At 40.0% G+C, this 12,369-nt stretch overlaps 1 protein-coding gene across 1 annotated transcript in view; it reads left to right on the top strand.

Annotated features, from left to right (window-relative positions):
* Positions 1–9,860, top strand: part of rxfp1 (relaxin family peptide receptor 1) — a gene marked incomplete at both ends in the record, with an annotated part of 43,340 nt that extends 33,480 nt beyond the window's left edge. Inside the window, 8 exons of the mRNA XM_080036086.1 lie at positions 148–219; positions 3,891–3,962; positions 4,354–4,425; positions 4,522–4,593; positions 5,868–6,097; positions 7,652–8,062; positions 8,613–8,831; positions 9,565–9,860. Of these exons, the coding sequence (XP_079892212.1) occupies positions 148–219; positions 3,891–3,962; positions 4,354–4,425; positions 4,522–4,593; positions 5,868–6,097; positions 7,652–8,062; positions 8,613–8,831; positions 9,565–9,860 (1,444 nt within the window). The remainder of the gene's footprint in view (positions 1–147; positions 220–3,890; positions 3,963–4,353; positions 4,426–4,521; positions 4,594–5,867; positions 6,098–7,651; positions 8,063–8,612; positions 8,832–9,564) is intronic.
* Positions 9,861–12,369: the final 2,509 nt, after the last annotated feature.

Raw genomic sequence — 12,369 nt, 5'->3', positions numbered from 1 at the left:
TTGCATTTTTAAATTGGACTTTTTCCTTAATATCCTTTGACTTTCAAATCAGCATCAGTATGGCTGAGCAGTGATTCATTTAATGATCAAAGGTCAACATTCTAGTGATGATATGATTCTGCTTTCATATTCATTACCTTTCACCAGGGTGTTACAGAGCAACAGGATCCACCACATACATGAACAGGCATTCTCAGTCCTTCAAAAGCTTGGAGAACTGTAAGTGTATTTTGTTACACCACCCTATTCAGTGTGTTTCTTGTTTTTTGTGCACTGCTTTAATGGATTGTCTAGAGGGTCTACTAATACTTTTGTAGCCGTTAAAAACTTTGGTAACACTTTATTTGAAGGTGTATTCATAAGACTGTCATAAGACTGTCATTACACTGTCATGACCCCTGTCATGAACACTATGAATGGTTATGACTGTTGTCATAAAGTGTCATTCGGTCAATTATGTCACGTTTAATGCAACATTGACATTGTCTGAGATATCTTTGTTATGACAACCTGACATAAGCTAAGACAAAATAACTTGTCCATGTCTTTGTAATGACAACCTGACATAAGCTAAGACAAAACATCTTATTGATGTCATATGCAGAACATTTTGACATTGACTGTCATGCAACCTTTATTATACTGTCATGAATGATTCTGTTGCATAATCCACCTTTCTGAAAACCTGTCTTTAAAAACCCCATTCAGATGTTTCTCCCCTTATGATGTCTTAAAGGAAGAAGCCACTGGCCCTCATTAAAACTAGCCTCTTAGGCTAACTCTGGCTCACTTACATTTTGAATGTTGATTAGTGTGCAATGTCCCTGAACTAAACCAATAAATAAATAAATTATACAATCCTAATTTAGCAGTTCATCAACCTGTGATAAGCACACTCCCAGATACCCGCAGTTAGATTCAGGGCCAATGAGGGCAGACTGTGCTTTTTATAAGGCGGGGCTTAAAGATACATGCTCTAAAACTGAGCGTTTCAGACAGAGGCTGAAAAGAGGTGATTCAGCAATCACACTGTGATAAATATTAAGGGTAGTTTGGACATGACACCACTCTAAACAAGCTCTTAACCTAATCATCTGAATCAACTAATTAACTCTAAACACCTGCAAAAGATTCCTGAGGCTTTTTAAAACTCCCAGCCTGGTTCATTACTCAAAACCGCAATCATGGGTAAGACTGCCGACCTGACTGCTGTCCAGAAGGCCATCATTGACACCCTCAAGCAAGAGGGTAAGACACAGAAAGAAATTTCTGAGCGAATAGGCTGTTCCCAGAGTGCTGTATCAAGGCACCTCAGTGGGAAGTCTGTGGGAAGGAAAAAGTGTGGCAGAAAACGCTGCACAACCAGAAGAGGTGACCGGACCCTGAGGAGGATTGTGGAGAAGGGCCGATTCCAGACCTTGGGGGACCTGCGGAAGCAGTGGACTGAGTCTGGAGTAGAAACATCCAGAGCCACCGTGCACAGGCGTGTGCAGGAAATGGGCTACAGGTGCCGCATTCCCCAGGTCAAGCCACTTTTGAACCAGAAACAGCGGCAGAAGCGCCTGACCTGGGCTACAGAGAAGCAGCACTGGACTGTTGCTCAGTGGTCCAAAGTACTTTTTTCGGATGAAAGCAAATTTTGCATGTCTTTCGGAAATCAAGGTGCCAGAGTCTGGAGGAAGACTGGGGAGATGGAAATGCCAAAATGCCTGAAGTCCAGTGTCAAGTACCCACAGTCAGTGATGGTCTGGGGTGCCATGTCAGCTGCTGGTGTTGGTCCACTGTGTTTTATCAAAGGCAGGGTCAATGCAGCTAGCTATCAGGAGATTTAGGAGCACTTCATGCTTCCATCTGCTGAAAAGCTTTATGGAGATGAAGATTTCATTTTTCAACAAGACCTGGGGCCTCATTTATAAAGCTTTCTACGCACAAAAACCTTGCGTAGACGGCAGAAATGTGCGGTCAAATGTGCGGTGGCAAAACGGTGGTATTTATAAAAGAATTCTTTGCGTAGAAGTGTGCGTATTCCCACGCAAACTTTTGACCATGCGTAGAGCTCACGCAAGGTTTTGCTGACTCGGGGAATCAGCGACACTCAATGGCAACACCACGAAATAAAGCTCTGTCATCGGAAAAACACATATCCTTGGCACCCAATATATTTCATCAATTATGTGCGTACCTATTGTTGCGAATATAGGCTAGTGTTGTCTATGGCATGCAGTAATGATGTAGGTTGATTTACTTATCAAGTAGGTCTATACATATTTTGATTATATTTTGAAATTGAATCTTATAGTTCTACTCTATAATAATATCATATACGTCGGGAGGTGTGTCCCTGAGTGGCCAGCGGGAGAGCAAATAGTCTATATTTTAGGCTGTGTGTAAAAAGTAGTTTTGTACAAAGTTAAGGCCAACCATATTAATTAAAACTATATATTTCGTTAGATAAAATCATGTTATGAATTTAGCAAATTATTTTATGCATCTCTTTCCCATAACAACTAACCCTCGAAGTTTAAACTAGCCTATAATCTGACGTTGTTGGAAATGTGTTGATCTATGGAAGGGAAACAATGCTTTGGAATATACTATAGGCTAATGCATTATTTCACTTCTCACAACACATTTTATATAGTCCTACTTATAGGCTAGTCCTACAGTTTCGCTAATACGTGATATTTCATACAGTACAAAGTTGGGCAAAACATCTTAACAAAGACTATAACGACTGTGCCAATCATGATATGTGATCAGCGCGCGCGTGTTTGTGTTTTTGAGGCAGTTACAGCGACGCATGGCACGGGCTTTCTTCCTTCCCAGTCGCTTTCTTTGTGGCCGGTTACCTCCCTTTTTTCCTCATGTCAGTCAAAATGCTGTGCTTATTAAGTGCGTCATCATATTCAGGAGCTATTTAGCATTCGCCATGTATGGTAGATTGTGGGATGAAACTGGGAGGTGTAGTGGGATGACACCGGGCGGAGATCGTCCGCGCACAATTAATTATAAAGGGAAGATTGCGTGCAACTGTGCGCAGCACAGTTTTATAAATCTCAACTTTTTTTTTGCGCAGCACATTCTTGGCTTTGTGCGAACACAATGTTTTGGGAAGGTTTCTACGCACACCGTTATAAATGAGGCCCCTGGCACCTGCTCACAGTGCCAAAACCACTGGTAAATGGTTTACTGACCATGGTATTACTGTGCTCAATTGGCCTGCCAACTCTCCTGACCTGAACCCCATAGAGAATCTGTGGGATATTGTGAAGAGGAAGTTGAGAGACACCAGACCCAACACTGTGGATGAGCTTAAGGCCGCTATCGAAACATCCTGGGCCTCCATAACACCTCAGCAGTGCCACAGGCTGATTGCCTCCAAGCCACGCCGCATTGAAGCAGTCATTTCTGCGAAAGGATTCCCGACCAAGTATTGAGTGCATAACTGAACATAATTATTTGAAGGTTGACTTTTTTGTATTAAAAACACTTTTCTTTTATTGGTCGGATGAAATATGCAAATTTTTTGAGATAGGGATTTTTGTTTTTTCTTTACTTTTTTGCCAAAATCATCAATATTAAAACAATAAAAGGCTTGAACTACTTCAGTTGTGTGTAATGCATCTAAAATATATGAAAGTCTAATGTTTATCAGTTCATTACAGAAAATATTGAACTTTATCAAAATATGCTAATTATATGAGAAGGACCTGTATGTGACCTTTAAGTCTACATAAGATACAGATGATATAGCTCCCTGTGCATTGCATGATTTACAGATGGTGGATTTTTGTATATATGATTTTGTCAGCTGCAAAGAGCCGTACATCATTATTGGTTTGTTGTTGTGTTATTGTTGGGGACTGATGTGGATTTGTCTCAACCCGCAGGGATCTATCCAACAACAGACTTGTGGCCATACCTCCGAATCTCTTTGTCTTACTGGGGGATTTGCTCCAACTGTGAGTAATGTTTACTCAAATACACTGGGCTTTACAGTTCAGTATCCAAACATATACCATGAATATATAATAGGGTTGATCTTACACAATAGAGTCAACAGTAAGAGTATTGCAGATATAATTTCAATGCAATTAGTAAACACAAAATACAATCAATTGAGTTATGCATCAAGCTTGATATGTAACATTTGTCATTTATGTGTACGTTAATATCCTTTAACAGTATCATCCACATAGCATGGCTGAGAAGTGTCACATCTATTTTTTAAGGAACCGTAGCATTGGAAGTTGCTTAACAATGGTTTATCCTAAAGCATTGAACTATTTAGTAAATGGAATTCAGTACCAAGTATTCATCTTCTCTCCTGGGTTTCTCATTTTTATCTTCTAGCAATATATCATACAATCCCATTGTGGAGCTTCAAGTTGACCACTTTGACAAGTTGCATAAACTGAAGTCCCTGTAAGTATATGCTGCTAGACCTTCTGAACCAATGTAGTGTTTACTTTCCCTATGCCTTCTGACTCACACATGTCAATGTGTCTTTGTATCCCCCAGGAGCATAGAAGGGATAGAAATTGAAAACATACAACGGAGGATGTTTGAACCTCTCAAATACTTGACTCACATGTAAGTACTCCATTGTCATGCTCTATGTGGACTGTCATGTAGACCATATAGACCTTTAGGCTTCTCTTCCAATTGGGAGACTTCTGTCTGTGTGAGGAAGATGAGGAAGTCAGGGATTAGTCTAATCCGTCTTCTCTGTGGGAACAGCAGTTCGAGATGCACTCATGTAGGTATGAAAAGATTCAATGTGAGAGAAAATGAATAACCTTTCAGCCTTGCACTCAATCACAAAAGCTGTTCAAGGCACTTTTCTTCAGGGGAATTTCTTTCAAATTACAGTAAGGTACAAAATGTACGGAACTGTAAGACATAAATAGTTTGTTGCTGTGGGTAAATACAGGTCATGGGTACAATTTCTTTGATAGTTGCTAGTTGTAAGCCTACGTATGTCCTTCACCGATCACTGTTAGGTGCATGGATTTACCAGAGTAACCGGGGAAATGTTTCTGGAAATACGTTGCTAGCTGTAGGGATGGAAATTTCAGTCTGATGAAGAGTTGGTCCACCACTTTGGGCCAGATAGAAATATCTATTCAGCTTTTGGCTGGATCGACATGAGTTTTTTTATAATCATTCATTGTTCCTGGAGAATGAGAAGAACTGACCTTGGTGATCTCCTGACTTCTCATCATGCGCCATTATGAGATTGGCATTTGTAGTTTTGTTTAAACATCCTTGCAAATATGCCATAACATGAGCCTCAGACATACAGTATATGATCCCCTCAAGATAAATTGCATGGAATTGAGTGATCACGACTTTTCATCCAGCACCATCATCAGGTTAACGTTCTAACTTCTCCACTACTCTGGTTTATGACCAAATAGATAACATGTAAAACAAATGACATTACCTTCAGACTTAGCTGTTTATTTTATTTTTTCATAATTAGCTAATGTTAGCATGCTAACATGCTATATTACAATGGTGTAAACCTTCTATTCTAAACTTCAGCTAGTTCAAGGGGGGTTGGCTTCCGCTACAGGTAAGTGGGAATGAGTTGGGTTTTTTGTCTTTGGGTGAAGGATCACTGTTAAAACGGTTTGTTAGACTAGTTCTTAAGACACCTGAAAATAATATACGTAAAAGAGTATTGAAAGAGAAAAGCATCAACTCCTTCAATGCAACATTTAGTTATCTACTTCCAAAGGCCCGCAAATGATGCTACCCAAATGAAAAAATCAAACTCTGTCAACTTCTTTTCAAATCATTTTACTGCTTTTACTTTCCAGTAGTAAAGATAAATAGAGTCAATTCCTGTTTTGTTCTCACAGCTACTTCAAGAAATTCCAGTACTGCGGTTACGCTCCTCACGTGCGCAGCTGCAAACCCAACACTGACGGCATCTCGTCTTTGGAGGACCTGCTGGCCAACATCGTGCTGAGGGTTTTTGTCTGGGTGGTGTCTGCCACCACCTGCATCGGCAACATCTTTGTCATCTGCATGCGCTCTTACATCCGATCAGAGAACAAGCTCCATGCCATGTGCATTATCTCCCTTTGCTGTAAGTCACACTGCATTTCAATTATGGATGATACCTTATTAGTATGTCTGGACTATAATTTTCACTGTTGTACACTACTTACAATTTATACAAGTTTACAGTTTGCCTACAGTTATACATTTATAATGTTTCATTATGTTTAAGGACGTGGTAATAGTCTTTGGAATTATACCAGATACAACTTAAAAAAGTGGAAATGACAAATCCTGCAGAATACTTAAGCTTCCTGCTTTTGAAGCTATCAGGCCTCTGGACTTAACAGGAAATTAGTTCCCACTGAGCTCCAAACACTGATTTCATAAACCTTGTGAATAAGACTTAATATAAAAATAATAAAACCTATGGGATATCTGTCACCTGAGTAACAGCATCCACATAAATAACATCACTGGAATGACTCGTAGCAAAGTGGCTGGTTGTATAACAGCACTTTCACTGACTCATCTACCAAGATAATAAAATATCTTATAATAACTTGTAAATGTACAGTATCCATATTAAGATTTTGCTTATATACAGGGAAACTAGCTAACATGAATGTAATGTAACACATATAAAGATAATCATAGAGGAAACGCCTTATTCTGTGTTTTAATAAGCAACCGTATCTCCTGCTTTGGTATGTGATCGCATTTAGATAGGGAGAGTTTGTTGAAGGCCAAGGGCTTCCTCTTCCATAGTAACAAATACTTTTTTTAGAAGTATTTATCTTTTTGTTTAGTTTTTTAAGCCTTTTGCGGGGAAAACTTTTACTCAAAGAGCTTTGGGCCAGAACTGTAGATAAAAAGCCCACAGTCTGCATGGAAGCAGAAACGTTACTGTACAGTTTGGGTTAGGGCTACTTCATGTTCATCATGTACAATATAAACCACTATACTGTACTGTTCCTTGTGCTTGTGCATACAGTATGTACGTAAATCCACATTTTGCATATGTAAGTGCACATGATTACTGCCTGGTCCAGTACTCTTTCAAAGACACATAATTGGCCGTACATTAAAGGTCAGGCCATCAAAGGATAGTAGAGAATGAACGGATAATTTAGGACCAGGCAGTAATCATGTGCACTTACCAGTAACCATGTCGCTGGTTCGGAGGACCCCCTCTGAAGTGTGGTGTCTTGAGAGGGGATATTCGAAAAAAGACACATTTCAATCTAGCTATTGACTTATAAAGTAGTTTAAAGGAAAAGTAAGTGATATGTTTTTGTTAATCTAAGTGTTAAATCACTCAGGTCCCCCAGTCATTAAGCTTTGCAGTAATTGCTAGGTACAATTTGGAGTATCCCGCTCGTTTTTATCCAGTCAGGTGACGTAGCGCTATAAAGGGGAGGGTCTCTGTGCCCGTGAACGATGCCTCGCTGCTCTTCATCGCAGCACTATCCGACGAAGACGGCTGCACGTTCATGTGGTGGTGACGTAGGGACAAGGAAGGGGACTGCTAACTTCAGTCACTGACAGGGAGTTAGCTAAAAGGACCATATCACTTACTTCTCCTTTAACACCTTACATTTTTTTCAAATGTGTTGTGACTCACAGCTCTCCTTCATTGCAGGTGCAGATGGGCTGATGGGCGTGTACCTTTTCATGATCGGCGCGTATGATCTAAAGTTCCGCGGCGAGTACAACCGGCACGCTCAGGCCTGGATGGACAGCAGCCAGTGTCAGGTCATAGGCTCTTTGGCCATGCTGTCCACCGAGGTGTCCGTCCTCCTCCTCACTTACCTCACTCTGGAGAAATACATCTGCATCGTCTACCCCTTCCAGTACCTGACGCCGGGCTGGCGACGAACTGTCACCATCCTCCTCGGAATTTGGGTGTTTGGATTTACCGTTGCCTTCCTGCCCCTGGCCTGTAAGGGGCTTTTTCGCAACTTCTACGGGACCAATGGAGTTTGCTTCCCACTGCACTCCGAGCAGCCGGAGACACTTTGGGCTCACGTTTACTCCATCGTCATTTTCCTGGGTGAAGATTTGTTATTATGATAGTCCTTTGAGTTTTTTGTTGTTGTTGTTGTGTTCACTTGTTTCTTTCTCTATTCACTTAGGGCGCACTCACACTTGGCCCAGTTGATCCGTGCTGTGCTTAAGCCAGAGTGCAGTGTGAGTACAGGCCAGACCCGGCCTGCACTCACACTGCTTCAAAAGATCCGGGCCAGATTGCTTCTTGCCAACATGTTTTTAAAATGTCAAATGAGTGCATGGACGTACCTGGTCGATAGTAACAGTCTCATATGCCGGCTTGGGCTTGTACATTAGCATCCGTGCCGTACCATACCAAAGCACACCTCTTCCAACCGTGCCAGGGCAAAGGAAGTGTACCGTGCTTGAGTATGGAACGGATCACTCACACTGGTCAAACGAACTAGACTTAAGGAGGCAGAGGTACTTGGGCACAGTATGGATGGCCTTGTGTGAGGGCGCCCTTACTCTCTGTTAAAAATATAAACGGTGCAAATATGAGCTTTTGTAGTCATATGGAAATCCACAAACTAATCACATCTCTCTCTCTGCAGGTCTGAACTTGGTGGCATTCCTCATCATTGTCCTATCCTATGCAAGCATGTTTTATAACATCCAGAGAACAGGGACTCAGACCACCAAATACAGCAACCACATCAGGAAAGAGGTCACCATCGCCAAAAGGTTCTTCTCTATCGTCATCACCGACTCCCTTTGCTGGATCCCCATTTTCATCCTCAAGATCCTGTCACTGCTGCAGGTGGAGATTCCCGGTACAGTAGAAGTGCAATAACCATCTGAACAGTTTACAGCCCTCTCTTTTGTGCAGGATCTGCAGCAGTAGTTCAAGTCACAGCCATTCAATGGCAACCAAGGTCGGAACATAATGGCCATAGAAATGTATCATATGGGAAACTACTGTATAGCTGAAGAAAAATGCTAATATAAAAGAGGAGTGGACTATACGGGCAGTTTTTGTGGATGTTTTGATAAGTCCTGATATTTTATTTTTCTTCTTTTTGGTATCAATTGTAACTGCTGTGACTACAGCTGCCCAGCTCCTGTGAAATAAGCAGATTCAAACCCTGTGAAATAAGCAGATTCAAAGCCTTTCCAAAGCTACAGGGAGATAAGGGCTCATTAGAGACTAGTTTAATTATTACAATTCCTCTATGTTATTCGATTACCAAGTAGTATGGCAGGTGTACCAAGTAGTAAGAGTGTGTAAAGTGCTTCAGTCTTCTTAGTGTTTTTAGTTTTCACTGTATACCCTAATGACCATTAAGTGGTGTGAAGAATCCATTAGATGCATAATCTGGTGAGCTGTAGCTCCACTAATTTGGTTCCTTGTGAAAAGGATTTTTTAATTAAATCCAGCAATTGCTTGGATAAAAGTATTCTCCCAACTCCCGAACCATCTTGAATTTAATCATCTTTAAACACAGGCTATATAGGATACCATTATTATTATTTTACTTATGTCTCAATGTCTTCTTTTCTATGCAGGCTCCATCACCTCCTGGGTGGTCATATTTATTCTTCCCATCAACAGCGCCCTGAACCCAATCCTATACACGCTGACCACGCGGCCTTTCAAAGAGACCATACTGCAGGTGTGGGCTAACTACAGGCAGAGGAGGTCTCTGCTCAACGGTAACTCAGCCCATCATCCGTCGCTCACCTGGCAGGAAATGTGGCCCCTGCAGGAGAACAGGCAAGGACAGTGCCACGGGGGACCCACTGCAAAGGTCACCCCTGTGGACAATACTAATGAAGCATACGATGTCATGCTCAGCACGTGAAAAACAGCAACAAGAAAAGCAGCAAAGAGTGCTGTCAGAATGCTCACAGAGACAAACAAAGCGCCACACAAACACACACACACACACACACCACAACACTTACATACACACAAATGAACTCATCTAGTGTGTCAAACAGAAGATCTACATGGATAGGTTTGTAATACCATCAAAGAGTCACCTCAACTGATTGAATGGTTCAGGTTCATTCATCTCAGAACTGTTGTTGTTGTTGTTGTTGTTGTTGTACAGCCTTTTGAAGAATGTGTTTTTGTGAATTTGGGCTATAATACATTTTGATCAATATGATTAATTTTAACCTGAAATATAAAATGTTTTAACCTGCACAGTGAAATCTAAACCTGAAAGAAAAAATCCAGGTTTTAAGGGGACAGTCCTTGATTTGTGTCCAGATTTCTCTTTTGTGGTTAAATAACATTAAAATGTATAAGTGCTGGAAATTCAACTATTTCCCAAAGTGCAGCCATCACAGCAACAGAGTAGGTAATTGTTATAACTAATAACTCCTATTGAGTAAGTACAGTACCTTTATTACCAATCCCTCTGGGCTACTGTGACAAAGGCTCAAGTATGTTGTTGTTGAGTGCAGGAGTACTATTCTTAGTATTTGGAGTGGTGTTACCGATTTTTTTTTACCTCAAGATCCATTTACCATCTTTTCACAGACCCTTAAGGTACAACAAAATGTGTGTTATTTTTGTAAAAAAAAATATGAGTTGCTCAAATACTACTAACCATATAGTAGCAGAATTATGTATATAAGGTATGGGCAAAAAAAAATATCATGGTATCATAATGTTTGCATTTACATTTGCATTTGGTGTTGCAGATTTTGTAAACCCAGGAACCCAGAGTCACTGCGGTACTTGTGCACTGATACCGGTATTGCAAAGGGATTGCATTGGAGGGACATTTTCCCTGTAGTGGTTAAAAAATGGAACCATTACCAGGCTTGATTACCTCAAACACAGTAGACAAACATTTCTACACTGCACCGAAAATTAACAATAACTGCATTTATTTTTTCAAGTTTTTATCCAGACTCTGAGTAATGCTGTCTTATTGGGACAAATGTAAATATTGCATCTAGTGGCTTTGATACATGTAATCATGTGCCTTTTTGAAGAATAAACAAACAAAATAATGCATAGATTCAGGTTTTTTGTTTTGTAAGGTCAGTCACTGGGCAATGCTTCTGAAGCACTTGGGAGGATGACTCAATACCATTTTGCTCTTTTTAAGAGTAAATGGGCACATCAGATATAATTTCATGCTGTACTTTACTAATTGTATCTAATTGAAAACAAACACTGGTAAATTGCAACCTTCTCGCAACAAAGAATATATTTATACCAGGGCAACAAATAATATTTTTAAGTCAACTATGTAGGGATTGTATTCACTTTTTTGTCAGAATTTTGTCAAATATGTATATTTTTCTCTATTAACTGGGGGAAATATTGGATGTTATGTATGAGAGATAAGTCCATTATGTTCAACTAATTAATTATGTACCTAATTTCGGCAGGTATAAACAGACCATTTGGCGAGTGGGTTGCAGCTACATAGACAGCTGTATTATAGATCATGCTATACACATCCTGTCTAGAAATTCCCCAGCTGGTCTGAGGAATTGAGCATGGACTCAGCTTCATCTCACCAACGATACACCTCGCTGACAATTCTTTACACTGTGTTCTGTACAGTGAAGACATTGGTACCTCCTGTGCATACATGTTCATTATACTACTAATTCCTGCGGAAATTGACTTTTTCAGATATTGTAAATGTACAAAATATGAATGTTCTGGCACCTGAGCGCGTAGCGATGCACACATCACCAGACAGCTAAACACCTTTCCCACAAAACTTGAAGACAGGATCAATAATGAAGGACCGTTAAGGATGTTGTCGACATGCACTTGTATGCCCATTTATTGAAGGTTGTTGAACAAGTTGTTTGTAGCAGGTTTAGAAGTGTGAAACTGAACCAATATGCAAATTGGTTATAAAATGTACTTAAAAAGTTATGAAATACAATTAAATATTAACATAAATAATTATGTAAGACATGTATGAATTAAGTTACTCACAAACAAAGCTTCTCCAAGGCTTACACGGATGGATGACGTGAGATGACAAAAGAGATGGATAAAATACCTAATACAAACTGAAAACGTGTAACGTAACAATGAATGTATAGTAAACATGCTTAAAAAAAGAGGAGAATTTATTATTTATTAAGTCAATGACTTGTAAATACGTTGTATATTGTTTGTTTTTCCATTACATAAGAGGACAGAGAAACCAGCAGTTTGTCTGAGATAAAATAAGGCAAATTCCGCAGGCTTACATTCAATATTGATTGAAAAAGTCGTTTAACAAGTGTTGTCATATAATTTGTTGTATTGGCTTGTTTCCCACAATAATTTACTTACAAATGTGTTTTTTGTATTCTTGTTTGTCTTGGGTGAAATGTGGTCAATAA

This window comes from Ammodytes marinus (assembly GCF_949987685.1).
Source record: "Ammodytes marinus genome assembly, chromosome: 10".
NCBI lineage: Eukaryota > Metazoa > Chordata > Actinopteri > Uranoscopiformes > Ammodytidae > Ammodytes > Ammodytes marinus.
The sequence above is the reverse complement of the archived record's forward strand: the minus strand, read 5'-3'. Positions and strand labels throughout refer to the sequence as shown.